The sequence below is a fragment of the Micromesistius poutassou genome, assembly GCF_964030765.1.
Source record: "Micromesistius poutassou genome assembly, chromosome: 14".
In the NCBI taxonomy this organism is placed as follows: Eukaryota; Metazoa; Chordata; class Actinopteri; order Gadiformes; family Gadidae; genus Micromesistius; species Micromesistius poutassou.
Window position 1 is genome coordinate 4,313,418 of NC_140284.1, and position 19,046 is coordinate 4,332,463.

At 50.0% G+C, this 19,046-nt stretch overlaps 1 protein-coding gene across 1 annotated transcript; it reads left to right on the top strand.

Annotated features, from left to right (window-relative positions):
- The first annotated feature begins 1,110 nt into the window (after nt 1–1,110).
- On the top strand, nt 1,111–17,064 carry dcbld2 (discoidin, CUB and LCCL domain containing 2). The gene is made up of 15 exons (XM_084478818.1): nt 1,111–1,426; nt 2,405–2,629; nt 3,149–3,286; nt 7,136–7,187; nt 7,294–7,366; nt 10,443–10,576; nt 11,374–11,414; nt 11,567–11,764; nt 12,979–13,103; nt 13,959–14,106; nt 14,384–14,524; nt 15,200–15,293; nt 15,426–15,475; nt 15,969–16,100; nt 16,505–17,064. Exons 1-15 carry the CDS (start codon nt 1,318–1,320, stop codon nt 17,020–17,022), a joined length of 2,178 nt encoding a protein of 725 aa, XP_084334944.1. The 5' UTR covers nt 1,111–1,317; the 3' UTR covers nt 17,023–17,064.
- The last annotated feature ends 1,982 nt before the right edge of the window (nt 17,065–19,046 follow it).

A 19,046-nucleotide genomic window follows, 5' to 3' on the forward strand; every position in this document is an offset into this window, starting at 1 on the left:
ATTACTTGTGGACACTACCTGAAATGCTACAGCCCTAGTTTAGTGTAATACTCTTTACATTAAACTGTTATGTAAATGTAATACTCTAATGTTAAAGCGGCAGAAACATAATATGATTACATATTTAGGGAAGGAGAGTGCATAAGTAGGCCTACAATAAAACAAATCTGGCCAGTGTGCTGGATATCACACCCACACCCAACAATAATATCTGAGGTCATGAGCTCGGTGAGAAAAAAAAACGCACACCAACGCACCAGTACATTCATGGAAACACTTTCGTTAACCCATCCATCTGGCATAAAACTGAATCATCAAGCACATTACTCAGACTCACGCCTTTTGTTTTCACATTACCATTGGTAACTTCTTTCAAAACACCTAAATGTGTTGGCAAAGTGCGCATGGGTCACTCTGCGGGAATGTCCTCAGTATAAATTCGGTTGTTAAGCGTCCTTATCAACTATCCCGAGAGACCACCATACCAATACGGTGACTTTACAGTGATCCGATCATGGCTAAACTTTACTCACATCCATGATATATGTGCAAAATATGTGTCGCCATAGGCCTACATATGGGACACCATTATTTATGTATTTTAATCCCATAGCCTAAAAAGTTATAGACATATTGGATATGGTATTTTTGTTTTATCGTTGTTCAGTATTTCAATATTTTATATAGGCTGACAAGTAGGTCTGATATAAGTATACAAAGTGTATATATTCATAATGCTGTATGGCCAAAAATGATTTGGGGCAATCGACCCCCTGCTTGTTATTAAAAAAAAAAAAAAAAGTACAGACTAGGCTACTTTACGCACATGGGGAGGGCTGGCGGGTGACATGCAGTAATACCTTCAGCTCCACTAATTCGGTTTCTCATCCAGCAGACACATGGACAATCGCACCACTTGGGGGCCTCGGAATTCCAACTGCAGTGGGAGGAGGAGCGGAAGTGCAGGAAGTCGTTTCACAGCTTGGATGTGTGTGTGTGTGTGTGTGTGTGTGTGTGTGTGTGTGTGTGTGTAGATGTATGTGTGTATGTGTGAGTGGTGTTGTGTGTGTGCGCGTGTGTGTGTGTGTAGCTACAGTTGTTCGATAGTGAGAGAAGAACACGGCGGAGCTAACCAAGTCGGGATTGTTTTTGCCAGCGGTGAAACCAGAGACGATCGCGGAAGGAAGAAGCTTTATTCCCACTTTTGAGTTTCATGGACTGTGATTTTCTTTCTCATGTATTTCTTGATGCAACTCTAACTAAGCGGTCTAGCCGGGGTCCCGACGCGAGCAGTATGCATTCAGACTGCAGACTGCTATGGACAGAGCGGTAATGGTGGTGGGCAGGGGACAGAACATAGGGGCCCGGGTTTTCGTCCTGTCGATCCTCATCGTCCTCACCCCGAGAGGAGGTCGCACACAGAAAGGTGGGTTCTTCGAGTCAACGCCGTGGCTACTTTTAAACCCCCCGGCTTGGTGGATATTATTAATGAAGGAACCCCCGGGCATCCCCATAAACAACTTTTGATTGTGTGAATTGCTTTGCATGTGTGTGTGTGTGTGTGTGTGAGTGTGTGTGTAACGTCAGTCACAGTTGTTGAGATGTTGTGTGCCAGTTTCTGAGCGATTTTCTTTTGCCCCACATGTTGCTTATTGAAGTGCTCCTAAAATGTAAACGTTCCCATTTAATCCGAAATGGGATAATGGTGTTGTGTGAACGTTATTTAAATGGTATCGTGCGGCTCCCAAATCTATGCAAATATCTAGACGTAGGCAATGTTTTATTAACGCAATATTTATGTTGATCTCTGATGGGAGGTGTTTGTTAGGGGACACACACACACACACACACACACACACACACACACACACACACACACACACACACACACACACACACACACTTTCTTACGTAACACTGGGGTGACCAGGGATCCACTTAGCAGCATGAAGCATGACTGCTGAATGTCATCTCTGAGGCCTGCTGGCCCAGAGCAGCCCAGACAATAATTGATCGGCCTTTTTTTTGTGCTTGTCGACCACGGATCAATGTCCTCAAACGCTAATTCATAAATTGCAATAAAAGGCTCATGCATATGTCATACGCACTGTGCACCTTTTCTTTAAGAAGCGTGCTTCATAAACTGGATCCGTCTTCTAGAGTCAAAACAGCATTTTGGACTTTGGGCTCTCCAATAAACACTTTATTTGACACAATTAGTCTTTCAGGATTTATTAAACGACATGGGGGGTACGCTTTTACTTTTAAAGACGCGTTTTCTAGCTTAGCTTACTAGTGAGCCTACAGGCCTACACATGTTTTACCTCCGAGAGCATCCTTCTGCACGGTGCTATTCATCCACCACTACTTAAAAAAGGGGTGCTTTTGTCGCGTGCTCCCGCAGGAGATGGCTGCGGCCCCAGCGTGTTGGGCCCCAGCAGCGGGACCCTGTCGTCCCTGGGCTACCCGCTGACGTACCCCAACAACACGGTGTGCGAGTGGGAGATCAGCGTCCCCCGGGGCCACAGGGTCCACTTCCGCTTCGCCGAGCTGGACATCGGGGAGACCAACTGCCAAGTGAACTACCTCCGCCTGTACGACGGCGTGGGACCCGGGCGCAGTGAAATCGGTGAGAGGGGGAGACGGCCCCCCCCCCCCCCCCGGGCCCGGGCTGGGGTGACCGAGTCTGTCGCGGGCCAGAGGGAGAGGGGGACGGGACCGGGCGATGGAGACTTGTTTTCATAGGGGGGGGGTAGTCTACAGTGCAATAACTACACAAATACATTTTGCATTAATTGAACTACGTTAGCATGAAGTTCATGACTAGTATTCCATAGTAGTAGTAGTAATAATGATGAGAACGATTTTAACATGTATTATTTAGTTATTTATCAGATTTTTTAGACTTTTAGACGTAGGAATTGACAGTGAATTCAGATTAACGCATTTCAGGAGCAGGCAGGTGTCCTGTGCCGGAAGTCATAGTATCCTGTACACTGCCCTAAAAAAAACGACATTCACTCTTAAAAAGCAACGAGTGCGCCGTCTAGGTGACCTGATCTGAACATGTCTCCCCGTGCGTGTCTCTCTCTCTGTCGTCCCTCTCCATCTGACGTTGCCTTGGTTTCCCGTCGCCGCGGCCCGACAGTGAAGTACTGCGGCCTGGGCCCGGGGCTGGACCGGCTGAACGACTCCACGGGGAACAAGGTCACGGTGCAGTTCATGAGTGGGAACCACCTGGCCAGACGGGGCTTCTACCTGTCCTACTCCACCACAGAGCACACAGGTAGGGCTTCTACCTGTCCTACTCCACCACAGAGCACACAGGTAGGGCTTCTACTGGTCTTACTCCACCACAGAGCACACAGGTAGGGCTTCTACTGGTCTTACTCCACCACAGAGCACACAGGTAGGGCTTCTACTGGTCTTACTCCACCACAGAGCACACAGGTAGGGCTTCTACTGGTCTTACTCCACCACAGAGCACACAGGTAGGGCTTCTACCTGTCCTACTCCACCACAGAGCACACAGGTAGGGCTTCTACTGGTCTTACTCCACCACAGAACACACTAGTTACTGGTTAGGGGGTCTCCCTGTCCTATGCTCCATGTTACTGATGCTATTGAAGAGGTGGGCTGGATTGAAGTGGAGTTTTTGTTGAGGGGGTCATACTTGTCGTGTGTGTGTGCGTGCGTGTGTGTGAGAGGGCGGTTGAGCCAGCATATCATGCGAGCCTTCGTAAAGTTCCCGTTTCACACACACCGCTGTCTTCTCCGTACTAAGAGAAGACAGTTGAGCAGACCGCTTGTTAGCCCCACACACCACAAGGTGTATGTTGTTTGTGTCTGAAACTCTCGAAGCTTAACGCTATTGTAACTTCTTTGTTGTGTATTCACTGACCTGTTGACCTGTGTGTGGAGGAGAAGGGGGGTGGGGGGGGGGGTTATACATTAACAACTAGCAAATCGTCAAGAAGATGCTCAATATGGACAGAATTTATGGAGCACTTTTCTAGCCTCCAGACTCCAGACTGCACTTTACGCATTAACTTATTCACACACACACACACACACACACACACACACACACACACACATTTACAACCATGCTTGACCAGCTTGACCGGAAGAAGCCAGAAATCAGCACTTTAGCAAGTAGGAGCTGGGGATCAAACCAGCAACACTAATGGAGTACTTCAGAACTACAATATAGACAGCCTGTCTACATTTATGTGTATAATCAAATTGATATAATAATAATTTACATGCATTTATTTTTATACCCTACCCATGAATACCTTTTTTTTTTTGTTTTTTTTTCTGGATAATTTTGTTAGTGGGACCAATTTCCATGTCCAGACACTTTGAACGAATAGTGGGAAAAGATTGATCACCATCACTGTGGTGTTGTGTGCGTGGTCCTGTTGTGATGAACAGGGCCAGAAACACAACATGTTTTCCACCAGCGCCCGGCATCTGTGGTCCCTGTAAGTTCTGAAAGAAGATTAGCGGGTTCTGCAGGGAGGGGGGGGGGGGGGGGGGTGGGGGGTGGGGGTGGTGGGGTTTGGGGAGGTACCGGGTCTGTGGTACAGCGGCCATGGAACCAGGAGCCAAGTGGAAAAGGCCGAGTGGGAGTGTTTATGATGTAGGGTGGTTTGCTCACCTCAGAGTGTTTACAAAGTGAACGCCAACCGAAGAAAAGGCGATTTCTACTCGGATTGGTTAAAAGAAAGCTGTGAAGTTCTAGAAGCAATGGTGTTCCGGGGGGACCACCATACACATACCAGTGTATGGTGGTCGGCGTCCTAGTTTTGTATTGATAGACTGGTGTGTGTTTGTTTGGTGATGGTGGTAGAGGCGCCGAGTGTATGCATGTCTGTTAATGTGTCTGTTAATGGTTGCAGACTTGTGTGTGTGTGTGTTCAGAATCAGAATCCTTTTATTTGTCATTGTACAGTCTACAACGAAATTGTAGCAGCATCCGAGTATACACACAACATATGAATAGTAAAAAAGTAAGTAAACTAGGCACTAAGAGGTACTAGGCAGTAGTCCAATGTACGTATACAAATATAAAATAGATAATATGTACAGTTTTTCTTTGACAATTATTGCACAAGTGTGTGTGTGTGTCAGTGCCCGTATGTGTTCAGTGCAGTGATGGCTTGTGGACAGAAAGTGAAACGGCTTGATGCACAACGAAGGTAGCGCGGTAGCTACTGCTTTAAGTGCTCACAGCACAGGCTGCGTAGGGAACGAGGGGCGAGAGTCATTGCATGAGGATGTAACTCCACAGAAGCACTTGTTATTTTCTGTCTCTCTGTGTCTGTTTCTCGTCAGGTCGCACTCTCTCCGTGTGTGTGTGTGTGTGTGTGTGTGTGTGTGTGTGTGTGTGTGTGTGTGTGTGTGTGTGTGTGTGTGTGTGTGTGTGTGTGTGTGTGTGTGTGTGTGTGTGTGTGTGTGTGTGTGTGTGTGTGTGTGTTGTTTTTGTGTGCGTGCGTGCGCTAGCCCCTGTTGTTGCTTGGGCATAACGCTCACTCCTTTGTGCAGTGTGGTTATTTGCAACAGTGAGTGCGTAAGACGGAGAAAAAAAAACACACGCTTCTAGATACAGGATCTTAAAATGGTTTGGTAAAAGAAAAAAAAAATGAAGAGCCAAGGGCTACTGTCAGAATTAAGTTAGCAGTGGCAGAACTGAAGGATATACCGGAATACACCCCTTCCCCTGCGAAACCAGGGAGTCAGCAAGTCCATTCCTCTCTGATAAGATATCACATGAGCCTGTCAGTTGGCCCGAGTGATAATGGATCCCTTTTTCCAGCCTCAATTTTCTGAAAGGGCGATGCATATCAATATAGCATATTGATACCGTAACAGGAGACGGAGAGACAGAAAGGATCTAGGATCCCCCCGCATTCTTTAATACCGCCTCACAACCGTAAAGTGGTCTGGTTCTTCTGAAGCCATTTGATTTGTTTTAGCTGTGAGCGGTGTGATCCGACAGCCTTGGTTTATACTGTGTGAATCCATGGGCGGGGTCTTTCCACGCCGAAAAAACGTATTTACATTGAAAAACGCATTTCATCTGAAACCATCCAGGTGTTTTCATGATGTAGTATAAACGCTTTGTCGGAGGTAGGCGTCAGCGGGCAGTGTGTACACACCGTGGAATCCTCATGAGGCACGAGGATATCTGTAAAGTTCATACACAGTATTATGTGCTTAATTGTTGCCCGACAGTCGCGTCACGATACAAGGATCACATCGTTCACAACGTTCACAACCGTGGCTGTTCAGTTGTTTGTATTGAGGTCGGCTGCTTATCTGCAAAACGGGAGGGGAAACAATTTGGTGTTGATTCCCCCCGGCCCCCACAACTATGGCCAAACACGCCTGTCAACAGGAGATGATCCATTGTTTGCGTACGGATGCGTTGCCATGACACACAAGGCTGCACACAGGGATGCGCGTGGGTGGACACAACTTTGCCCCCGCTAAGTAAATCAATGGCATCACTCACCGCCTTGAACGATGGTCATTGCGGGGGGGGGGGGGGGCGGGCAGGGGGGGCGGGGGGGTCTAGACTATTACTCACCGGTTGCCTAGCTGGGATGAATTGGTTGTCATGAATTGTGTGGTCAAACCTCTGAAGAATGACCTCCCCCACCGCCAGAGATTTATTTTCCAGCAACTCACCTCATCCTGTCAACCCTAACCTTGCCCATATATGGTGTGTTTCATCACCCTTGCGGTTACATTTATTTATTATTTTTTTAGGTTGCAGTGATAACAGGGATTACTTTTCTCTGCTCGTGTGGGAAATGTATGTGATCATGATGCCACCTTGCTTCACATGTGGACTACATGGAGGTGTTTGTCACTGTTTTCCGAATCAATCCATAGTGCTGAATAATGACCTGGTCGGGGCGGGCAATTCAATTCAAATCAATTTTATTTGTATAGCCCTGAATCACCATTACAGTCTCAAATGGCTTAAGTATTTACAACACACCCCCCCCCCCCCCCCCGACCCAAGCTCCCACACGGGAAAGGAAAAACTCCCATAATCAGCAAGGAGGAAATCTTGGGAAGAAACGCAACGCTGACAATACATTTTATTTGTTTGCTTTTGCAGATCTGATCACCTGCCTGGACAAAGGAACGGATTTCACGGAGGCAGAGTACAGGTAAGCACTTGAGACCCGCAGGTGTCTATTGTGTTCAGCCACGCGTCTTCACAACAGCAAGAGACTAAAACTTGAATCTCTTCTTTTTCCTTTTTTTTTTTTATAGCAAATACTGTCCAGCTGGCTGTTTGAACTCTTTCGGGGAGGTTTCTGGGACTATACCGAATGGCTACAGAGAAGTGAGTCTGTTTGTGTGTGTGTCTTTGTGTGTGTGTGTGTGTCTTTGTGTGTGTGTGTGTGTGTGTGTGTGTTACATGGATATTGGTTGAAACGTTGTGCTTGAGCCACCTTCGCTTGTCATTGCGTGGAGAATGGAGTCATCAGGGGACACGCAGTTGAACACGCTGTTGCTCCCCTCCGCCCTGCAACACCAGTTTGTTCCCAGCGTTTTTTGATGAGGGTTTGTGTTGTTGTGGCTTGCTTGTCGGCCTACCCCCTTTTGAAACTCTGCCACATGGTCCTCGTTCCCCTCTCTCTCTCTCTCTCTCTCGCTCTCTCTCGCTCTCGCTCTCTCTCTCGCTCTCCCTCTCTTTTGATCTTAGAAAGTCCTCTGTAAACAGGGCCGCTCTTCATGGTGTGCGTGTGTGTCCCCAACTGATGACCTCACACCCCCCCACCTCCCCCCCCTCCCCCTCTGCGGTGCGTGAGGTCATGGGCGCATAGTCTCCTGCTGATGACCTCATGTTCAGATCTTTTAGTGCCGATAGGAGGGAGGGAGGGAGGGAGGGAGCGGTTGGAAAGGGGACGGGGGGGATGAGGGGGAATTATTGACGGGTTAGGGTTGTGAGAGGAGCGGGGTGTGTTCAATTGGGGGGATGGGGGTGGGTGGGGGAGGAGCCCCTGGGGCAGAGGGGTGGGGTGGGTTCACAAGGTGTGGGGGAGGTGAGCTAATTGTTTGGCCGAAGACACGGCGCCTCTAATCCAGTCCAGCTGTAAGAGGGTGCTGACCGGACCGCTGTGTGTGTGTGTGTGTGTGTGTGTGTGTGTGTGTGTGTGTGTGTGTGTGTGTGTGTGTGTGTGTGTAATAGAGTATCCTAGAATGTGTTTTTGTGCAACCACCATCTACTATGTGCATGCATGTACACATTTGAACAGGCCCAGAGAAACTGTAGCGTGTGCATGTGCGCGCTCTGCGTTGTTGTTATTGTAATACTGTAGACAAGCACTTTCATTGACGGTATCGGTGTGCAATTTCTAAAGGCGCGCATCCATGTCTAGCATACGTTTATCCATAATAGGCAGGCACCGCCCTGATCCACGTAGAGCCGTGGAGACGCACCACGCTGCCCTCTGGATTCACAGCGGCATGTTTGCTTTGTAATAAATATAAAGGAGATAGCGCTGGTGTTAAAATGAGCAAGAGCCCTCTCTCTCTGTCTCTCTCTCTCTCTCTCTCTCTCTCTGTCTCTCTCTCTCTCTCTCTCTCTCTCTGTCTCTCTCTCTCTCTCTCTCTCTCTCTCTCTCGCTGTGCTTCCCTGCTACGTTGTCCTAAGTGTATTGCGGTCTGCGAGGAAGGCTGGCGATCGGGGCCAGCATCTATCACAGAGATACAGACTGATAGCGCCTCACCCAGACCCCGCCGCGCACTTTGTCTGTCTTCTGTCTCAAAGCTTTCTCGACTCCTATCCCTTTTCAACTGTGGTTCTTGCATTCCACTTGTCCTTTTGTGTGTGTGTGTGTGTGTGTGTGTGTGTGTGTGTGTGTGTGTGTGTGTGTGTGTGTGTGTGTGTGTGTGTGTGTGTGTGTGTGTGTGTGTGTGTGTGTGTGTGTGTGTGTGTGTGTGTGTGTGTGTGTGGGGAGAGAGAGAGAGCAGACAAACGAACACAGACAAGAGAGTGTGCAGATTTTCCTGTGTTCTCTGACTGGGTGCGGCGGTTTTGGAGCAGCACTGGGTGTTTGTGTTTTAGTGGTGTGCCTTTGGATGTGGTGTGTGTGTGTCTGTTCGTGCGTATGTGCTTCAGGATGCTTAAGAGTCAAAAGCCTGAACGCTCGTCATTCGTCGCTGTACACGCGTGTTAAAAGACACACACACACACACACACACACACGCACACTGTGCTTGTCTCACGGCATGGGCCGCTAAATGTTTTCCCCCTCAGTATGTCAGCTGTTAATCCCGGTGTGGGTCCTTTCCAGTAAAAGGAGGAAAAAAAAAAAGAAAAGGCGACCACATTTCCCACTCGCAGCTGTTCCTGGGAAGTAGCTAGCGGTCGACAGGGGAGAACCGGGCATTGTCCATTCCTCCTCCTGCCACCATCAGGGCAGCGGGTTTGGTTTGGAATCCGGCCCGCGGTGAATCATTCCCAGCGCCTCTCGGCCCCCGGTTTCCCCCTGCAGGGGACGTGACCTCACGCTGACTCATCTGCCTCGGTCTGGAGGCTGGGGAGCGCTCTGCTCTCTGGGGAGGATGGGGAGGAAGACCCGTCACGTTGTGAAAGCCTGGACATGTTTTTCGCTTTTTTTTTCTGCAGGACACTGCAGCCAGTGTGTGTGTGTACACGGGCTCGTGGTTAGTTTTAGTGCTGGTGTCGCAGTGGTTTGTCATGCAACAGCTTCGTGGGGCGAGGGGGGGAGGGGGGGGGCGGGGGGGGCGAACAAGGTCAAGGTTAAATGACGATCGGTGCAGTGTGTACGCGTGGTGTTCTGATCCGTTGAGAGTGGTTGCGGTGCTCACTCTCTTAACAAACTTCAACAAGATTCAGAAAGCGGAGCGTAAATATATGTTGTCGGATAATCACGGGTGCATTCGCTTTGCCGAACGGCCGTGTCGAGACACGTTTTTTGAGCACACCTTTCACACGACGGATGACGTTCGGACGGTGTTGCCGTGGCCCAATCGCAACCGACGTTTAGAAATCTTTTTGAGAGTGGGCGTGTTTAAAGGTCTGACTTGGATATGCTATGCTTATGCTTATCTATTTACAGACTCGACATCATTCGTATTGGTTGAGACTTCACTCCACTTTAGCTTTCTTTTGTCCGTCTCACCTGTGTGTGTTTCATAATCAAGCCTGGCTCCTTATATGCGGCCATTTTGTGTTGCAAACAACAAACCCAACTCTGACCCATCTCCTGTTCAACGGGGGGGGAGGTCAGCCGAGGGGTAACCCCGTGTGTGTGTGTGTGTGTGTGTGTGTGTGTGTGTGTGTGTGTGTGTGTGTGTGTGTGTGTGTGTGTGTGTGTGTGTGTGTGTGTGTGTGTGTGTGTGTGTGTGTGTGTGTGTGTGTGTGTGTCCCGTCCCTCCCTGTGCCGCAGTCGTCCCCGCTGTGCGCGGCGGCCGTGCACGCCGGCGTGGTGTCCAACGTGGCGGGCGGCCGGATCAGCGTGGTCAGCAGCAAGGGCATCCCCCGCTACGAGGGCACGCTGGCCAACAACGTCACCTCCACCGGGTGAGAGCAGCGCCCGGCTCACGCCGACGCTATAGCCCTGTACACGCTCGATGACTGTCTGTCTCTGTCTCTAATTCGCTGTCTGTTCTGCCATCTGTTTCTCCCTCTCCCTCTTTCTGTGTCTGTCTGTCCATCTGTTTCTCTCTCTCCGTCCCAGCCATTTGTCTCTCTCTCTGTCTCTCTCTCTTTCTGTGTCTTGTCAGTCCGTCCGTTTCTCTCTACGTCTCTCCTTCTGTTTCTCTCTGTCTCTCTGTCGCTCTCTGTCTGTCTCTCTTTTTTCTCTGTGCATTTCTCTTTGTCTCTGATTCCCCTCATCCCCTTCTCTTAGAGAGATAGACAATCTTCTTTTGTATTGGTATTTGGTCGTACACATCGAAATACAGATGAGCCCAGACTTGTCTCTCCCACAAATCACCAGTTCCATTTCATAAACTCTTTGATTCCTCGAGCAGTCGAGGTGGCTGTGTGATCAGATATGAGATATGAGCATGATTGATGAAGAAATGAATAAAGCCATCGCTGGAACTTGCTCTGGATAAACGGTTTGGCTGAATGCTAATCGTAAAACAGACAAAGAGTGTGACGTGATTATGCAAGGTGTGCACAGCTACACGTGCGCTGAAATGTTTTTTCTGAAAATCCCTGCAGAAGCATGTTTCAGCCTCCACTCTGTTTGCCCAACCCTTTCTTTTAAGACCCTATTGAATGCCAAACTAGTTTTTCCTGTGTTCCTTAATCTCAAGCCATCTCACCTCGATGATTGGAGCTGTCTAAACAATGTCCCCGTCTCTCCACAGGGGGTCCTTGTCCAACAGCCTGTTCACCTTCAAAACCAGCGGTGAGCCTGCCCTTTGTCCACGCGTGTGCGTGTGTGTGTGCGTGTGCGTGCGCGTGCGTGCATTGTTAAACGCACATCACTGTGTCTCTCACGTACCGCGTGGGTATTGACCCTGACGACCCCCCCCTTCCCCCCCCCCCCTGTGCCGCTAGGTTGCTACGGCACTCTGGGGCTGGAGTCTGGGGGCGTGGCCAACAGCCAGCTGTCGGCCTCCTCGACGTGGGACTACAAGGGCCTGTGGGCGGCGTCCGGCGCCCGCCTCAAGACCTCGGGGCTCCCCTGGGCCTCGGCCAACCTCGAACAGCCGCAGTGGCTGCAGGTGGACCTGAAGAGGGAGAAGAGGATCACAGGTGACCCCGCGCACGCACGCACGCACGCACGCACGCACGCACGCACGCACGCACGCACGCACGCACGCACGCACGCACACACACTCCAGACCCATACATGCATACCACACACACACACATACACACACACACACACACACACACACCCCAGACGCATGAGTTGATGCGCACTGACGTTTTATTTGATCACCTTGAAGTAGCCAGGAGTTGAAGAGACGTAGCCTTGGTGTCCCACTGACATCAGGAGTGTATCATTGGAACTAGTTTTTAAATGTATATATTTTTTGGTAGCACTTTACGTATTTTAATACACAATATTACGTATTGTGCGTTTCATAGCGGGATGGTGAATGTATCATTGGAACTAGTTTTTAAATGTATATATTTTTTGGTAGCACTTTACGTATTTTAATACACAATATTACGTATTGTGCGTTTCATAGCGGGATGGTGAATGTAGGCCCTGTAGTTCACGCCTCCTCTAGGACAAAAGAGTAGCCCTGTCTATTGTGAGCGCTTGTGAGCGGTGTTGAATATCGCGCTAGGGGACACCAAGCCCTTTTTTTTTTTTTCTTTGCCCAAACCAGCAATTCTGTGTTGCCAGACGACCTCAGTGCACGGCTTAGCTGCCATTAGCTGCTGCTGGCCTCCATTAACACGGACGGTACTGTGTGTCTAGTCCCGTGAGGCCGTCCTGATGTTCCCCCTGGTGTTTCACAAGGATCATCAGTCTGGTCCGTGGGGCGCAAAATATAGACCCCCAGCCTTATGCTGTTCAAAAAAACCCCAGCCCAATCGTTCTCTTTGCTCTCGCTGATTCTGACTGGAAGCAAAGCAAAGTGATATTTTAATTTGAGGAAAGCCGTCAGTGCAGTGCGACATTACATACACAGCCCGCTTCGGAGGGAACCGTTTTAATCGCTTCACAGATAAGCTGTGCTTACCTCGGGCGCCGCCATTTTGTTTTTACTTCAGCACCACCACCGCTTTTGATTCGCCAAAGAACCGAAACTCCCTCCCACTTACCACTGATTGGCCCCTGGCATTTAGGATATATTTTTTTGGAAAGTGCTTTCAACGGGATCGAGGGCAGAGAGAAACAACATAACGTGAACTCAGAGACACCAGGAGGGTCTCCTCCCAGGCCCCTGCTATGTCTCATCCTCTCTCCCCCCCGCCCCCCCCCCCCCCCCCCCCCCACAATGACGTTTCAGGGATCACCACCACGGGCTCCATGCTGAGGGAGTACACCTGGTACGTGTCGGCGTACCGCGTGCTCTACAGCCTCGATGGGCAGAAGTGGTTCGCCCACCGAGAAGGCAACTCCACGCAAGACAAGGTGCTCCACGAGGCTACAGTCCGTGTGTGTGTGTGTGCGCGTGCGTGTGTGTGCGTGTGCGTGTGTGTGTGCCTGTGGTGGTTTCTCTTCCTTTCAAATTAGTGTAAATGGACAAAAATGTCACTTAAGGGAGGGGGGGGGGGGCGGGTGGGGGGACTGGCGAGGCGGGGCAGAGCACTCAGATTGTTTCCATGGGAACAGGCTATTGACTGAGGCATGTTTATGGCAGGAAACGGGAGCCGTCTCGATGCCGGCGGTTGGGCCTAAGTGCTGTGATAGACAACGCAGGACACCAGGGTATCCATAATGAATGCGTATCGATTCTGCGGGCGGGACGTTATGGGAGATGGGAGCTACCGCGCCACAGTTTTGCGAGCTACAGCCCCGCTTATTTCAAAAATCTGTACCGTTATTATTAATAGGTCTACTTGATAAGAAATGATGAATTTTTCCGATGTGTGTTTTTTGTGTTTTTCATTTGAAAACCAGGAGAGCCTCTGAGAGTCTTTGTGTTGATGTGTTACTACTGTATGGCTGCCAGTGGAGCGGGACTCCCAGGCCTAAAGGCTCGCGGTCCGATCCCCCGACGTCCGCAGGGGCCTGTGGTCATCTGTAACCAAGGCTACCACCCCCCCCGCCCCCCCCCCCCCCCCCCAACCAATATCGCATGTCTTAAACGTCCTGGAGGTCCGGTTCCAGGGCTGGAAACAAATCCTACCTACCGCATCTTTTTTTTTTCTTCTAAACAAAATCCCTTTGGCTACAGGCGTCTGCAGTGTAAACAAACAGCAAACGGGATACACACTCTTCCCCCCCCTGATGTGTATTTAACGTGTATTCTTCGTTCCCTTGCAGATTTTCCAAGGCAACACCAACTACATGCACGAAGTGCGGAATAACTTCATCCCCCCGATCGAGGCACGCTACGTCAGGATCAACCCCACCCAGTGGCACCACTGGATCACCCTCAAGCTGGAGCTGCTGGGCTGCCCCCTTCCCATGGGTGAGGGACGGACGCTCAGTGGCCAACCTTTAGTAATCACTTTAAGCCCCGCCGCGTGCGTGTGCGTGCGTGCGTGCGTGCGTGCGTGCGTGCGCAGCTCAACATGAATCAGGCTGCGGTTCATCAAGACAAGAGCCGCACGTACAATCTTGATCGCTGGTGTCCTTGGGGAGTGTGGGCGGTGGGGGGAGGGGAGGGGAGGGGACGTTGTACATTACATTCCGCGGTACATCTCTAAATGAATGCGCTCAACCTTGGTCGTCCTCTACCCGCACAGCGAGGCCGCGGAGCCGTACTTCCCGTCCCGTCAAGCCGTCTCATCGCCCCCGCGTGGTCACCAACACCCCGCCCCAGTACGGCCACGTCACGCACACCCCCGACATCCGGAACACCACCATGCCGCCGCACACCAGCAAAGGTGAGCGGGGGAGAACGCCGGCGACTGAAACCCAGACGACTGCGGTCGGTCTCGGGCGATTGGCAACACAGTGCCGTGTCGGGGGGCGGATGCAAAATAATGTTTGTTTTTTTATTTTTGAGGTCCAATATAGGCTTTCCAAACAGTCAGTAGGAAGCAAGCTAAGCAAAAACACATTGTGATTTGTTTAGAATGGGACATTTTTTGGTATTGCTTTGTGCTGCCTTCACACGGATTCAGGCAGAAGACAAACTGCAAACCGGATATCCTTTTAGTGGATGAGAGCAGGATGGTAAAACTAGGCGAGGCGGGCAGAAGATAACGGGCAACGGCAGATGGCATTGACTTTGAACTTTTTGCCGTCCTCCACGACAGAATTTCAAACCGAACGGTACGCATCTCTCACACAAGGAGAAAACGCGGGCGATCTGGACAACAGAAAGCTTATCCTTTTGGTGCCACGGCACCTTTTTTGAGAATTTTATTTTATATTTGATCATACCTTCATGCGTTTAGTTTTGCCACGCCGTCAGACTGTTAGTTCAGAAGGTGATGTCCACCTGCCTGAATCCATGTGAACGCAGAATTAGGCTCAACATTTGGTAAATAGACACTTGACATCAGTGCTGTTGTCCGCTCCTGTCATTGAATGTGTGTGTGTCTTGGTGTTTCCAGATGTGGCGTTGATTGCTGTGCTGGTGCCAGTGTTGGTCATGGCCCTGACTGCACTTATCCTGACCGTGGTTTGTGCGTGGCACTGGAAGAACAGGTCACTTTCCCTCTCCTTTTCATTCTAGTGCAATGACAACACAAATGACTACCTACCGTGGTGCTCACTGGACACGAGTCAACCTGAACCTAACGTGACCCCTTTGCATCGTTCCTCTTCGTCTTTCTGTAGGAAGGCGAGCACGGAGGAAACGTATGACCTTCCTCACTGGGATCGCACAGGTACAACAAATACTAAGATGTAGATGCTGCTCGATTATGGAAAAAAATCATAATCACAATTATTTTGGTCAATATTGAAATCTCAATTATTCAAACGATTATTTTTGAGTTTGAAAACATGATGCATTTATTCATAATTTTTCTCCAAAAAAAACAGTTTGTAAATGAGAACTTTGAAATTTCCCCTTGAAAATATACACAGAATGGTCAAATAGAAAATAAAGTCCAGATATGAATCCAGCTGTTCTGCAATTTCTATTAAAAAATTCAAAAAAAAAAGACAAATCGTTTCAACTCGACTATATTAGTTTGGTGATCGTTTCACTCTGACATCGCCCAGCCCTACTAAGATGTTTCCTGTATTTCGTTCAGGAAGAAGATGCCCAGGTTGTTGAGTCTGATGTGGTAAACCCAGTCCCTGTGTCTCGCCCCCCCCCCACCCACACCCACCCCACACCCACCCCCCCCCCACCCCCCTCTTCTTCCCCATCAGACTGGTGGAAGAGCATGAAACAGCTGCTGCCATCCAAGATGGCGGAGCGGGACGACTCGGTGCGCTACAGCAGCGACCTGAGCCGGCTGCGGGGGAGGGTCATCGCCCCGAGGCTCCACGCCGAACCTGCAGGTAAGACCCACCCCCCCCCCCCCCGCTGACCCCCCCCACCACCCCCACCACAACCCCAACCCCCACCACCCCCACCCCCGGCCCCATCAGACGATACAGAACAGTGAAGCAACAGATGGGCTTACACTTTTCCCGTGAACTATTATCTCTTCACTGCCAAAATCAGCTCCTCGTCGTTGCCGGACATTTTGTCGTTGCCCAAAGTTGCACACATTTTATTTTTTTTTACTTTTACTGCCTGCTGTGAAAAAGACGCCAGAGGCGCTCGGCACGGGCGTGATTGACAGGCCACACAACGGTGCAGAAGAGGGGTGTGTGTGTGTGTGCGGTCTGCGTGTGGGTCACACAGCGGCTGCGATTGAACCTCCTTGTGTTTTTTTTTTCCCCTCTCATCGCCGTCTCAGAGTACGCCCAGCCCCTGGTGACGGGCGCCGTGACCTCGCTGGGCGCCCGCTCCACCTTCAAGCCCGAGGAGTCGCCCACCACCCCGGGCTACGGCGGCGGCGGCGGCGGCGGCGGAGGGGCGGAGCTGTACGACGCGCCCATCCCGCCCGACGTGTACCACGCCTACGCCGAGCCCCTCCCGGCCTCGGGCTCGGAGTACGCCACGCCCATCGTGATCGACAAGGCCTGCCACATCGCGGCCAGCGCCGCCGCCGCCGCCGCCGCTGCCAGCCACCAGGCGGCGGCGGCGACGGCGGCCGCCGTGTCCAGCTTCATGGGTGGCGGGGGCGGGGCCGGCGGCGGCGGCGGCGGGGGCGGACCCCCCCACCTGATGCTCACCAAGACGGACAGCGGCAAGCACGGCGGCCGCTCGGCGTACGACACGCCCAAGAGCGCCAACGGACAGGCCACGCCCGCCAAGGAGCTGGCCTATCAGGTGCCGCAGAACGGCACCCACAAAAGCACGGGGCAGTGCTGAGGCGGCGCGCACTGCGTTTCAGTCCCCCCCCCCCCACCCCCCCACCCCCCCACACACACACACAGAGGACCTCCCCGTTGGCCAAGGACGCGGGGGTGGGGGGGGGGCGGGGGGGGCGGGTTCAACTGTAAAAGTGACGTGCACATTTGATGAGCCCTTGACCAAAAAGATTCTTGTTTGGGGAGGGTGCATGGGTGGCGGGGGTGTGTGTGTGTGTGTGTGTGGTGCAATTGCATACGTGTGTGTGTGTGCTTGTGTTTGTTGACATTAATGTCGTGTGTGTGTTGGTGCGATTGCACACGTGTGTGTGTGTGTGTGTGTTGTCTACCTGTCTTGACATGGCCGCAGTGTGCTCGCCTTGTGCCATAACAGTCCGATCACTGAAACCTCAAAGATGAATGTGTTTGTCTCAGACGTGAGCGGGGTGGACACGGGCAGCCGGGAGGAGCTGACTACTAATGAACAAGCAAGACTTGGTCCCCCTTTCTGTGATTTAGTACACGTTTTTCTTTCTCGTTTTTTTTGTTTTTTGTTAAACTGTGATTACTGCAATCGTTTTTTTTTTTTTTTTCTTTTTATCAGGTACTGAACTTGGTCTTTCTGACATTCATTATGAATTACATATTCATTACATCAATCCAAGGGATTTCTTTACTCTCCCAACAGAACCTTTGTATCAAAGGGGGATCCCTCGGTGTAGGTTAACTCGGACCTACGAACATCTGAAAAAAGAAATATGAACGGTACTTTATTTTTCGAGACGTAGTCTCTTTAAGAACGCCCTAACCTTGCATCAGTTTGTGAAATTCCCATTTTCTGCAAATCTTGTTGAAATTACTTTTTTTGAATGATTATTTATTATTCTTTCATCATCCTGCTGATGAGAAACTCATTTTAGCTTTTTTTTTTTTTTTTTTTTTTCTAAAAACAAATCGACCCAACCACTACGACCCCAACCGCTGACTCCAAATCAGACCTATTGGTTGCACTGTTGCTGAAGCTTCAATGTTCATTGATATATACTGCCAGAACTTCAGATGTAGGCTCTGTGTGGACTTGGAGAAGACGGAACCCAAGGGTCGGTCTAGACTAGCGGATCTGCCCCAGAAGAGGAAATTATTCTTCTGTTTAAGACCAAATGTTGACTTTGTTTTATAATAGTTTATTTTTCTCCCCAAGCATAGCAAGTCTTATTAGTGCGGTTTAGAACAGTTAATATAGATGCTAGTCGTGTCACAAAACCAAGGCAAAGGGGAGAGACCAAGATGCATTGGCTGATACTTTTCGTTATATTGTTCCTAGTGATCGCCTTGTGTGCGTCCGAGCATGACGTATGTCTGTATAATGAGACGACTCTGTATCCGTGTGCATCAACATGTGTCTCTGTATCTGAATGTGGGTCCCTGAATTTTGTTTTAAGACGGAATACGGCTTGCAGTAATAGAATAGGATTATTCACTGTCTTGACAATGTAGCCACAAGTGCCAGCAGTCCTCTTCTTCAAAAGCCCCTCGCACCCGGGGATTCTGGGAGATGGAGTTGGTAAGGGGGAAGGAGGAGGCTGGTATTCTACGTTTAGAGACAGAAATGCGCTGTCGGATAGAAGTTTTGTATTTCACGGCTCGTCCCTATCAGTTTTGCTTTGGTTAGTTCTAGATGCCGGGCGTTCATGCCGTACGGTGCTCACTGTAATGGGTTGGTTGTTTCTGTGATTCTCACTCATTGTACATAGAGAAATAAAGAGTTTCTAAAAGAGCGACGGCTTTCGTCTTCTTAAACTATCCAATTACAATGGGGGCGATTTGGCATCTCCACTCTTTAGTTTTCTTTTATAACATACACCAAATACAAAGCTTAATCAAATTATGATTTTTTTGCGGCATCCAGGTATTCCTTTTCAATTTGATATGGTCAAGATGTAATTCTGACATCAAAACAAATTGCAAATAATTAAAAGGTGCAATTTGAACTGAAACATAACACTGCCACCTACTGGTCAAATTTATATATTTTCATTTAAATCT

Bases quoted from the DNA above. Each gene is read 5' to 3' on its own strand.
- dcbld2 (XM_084478818.1), top strand. From the start codon at position 1,318: ATGGACAGAGCGGTAATGGTGGTGGGCAGGGGACAGAACATAGGGGCC. The intron at 14,525-15,199 runs GTGAGCGGGGGA...TGGTGTTTCCAG, and splicing joins GCCGCCGCACACCAGCAAAG to ATGTGGCGTTGATTGCTGTG. The intron at 15,294-15,425 runs GTCACTTTCCCT...GTCTTTCTGTAG, and splicing joins GCGTGGCACTGGAAGAACAG to GAAGGCGAGCACGGAGGAAA.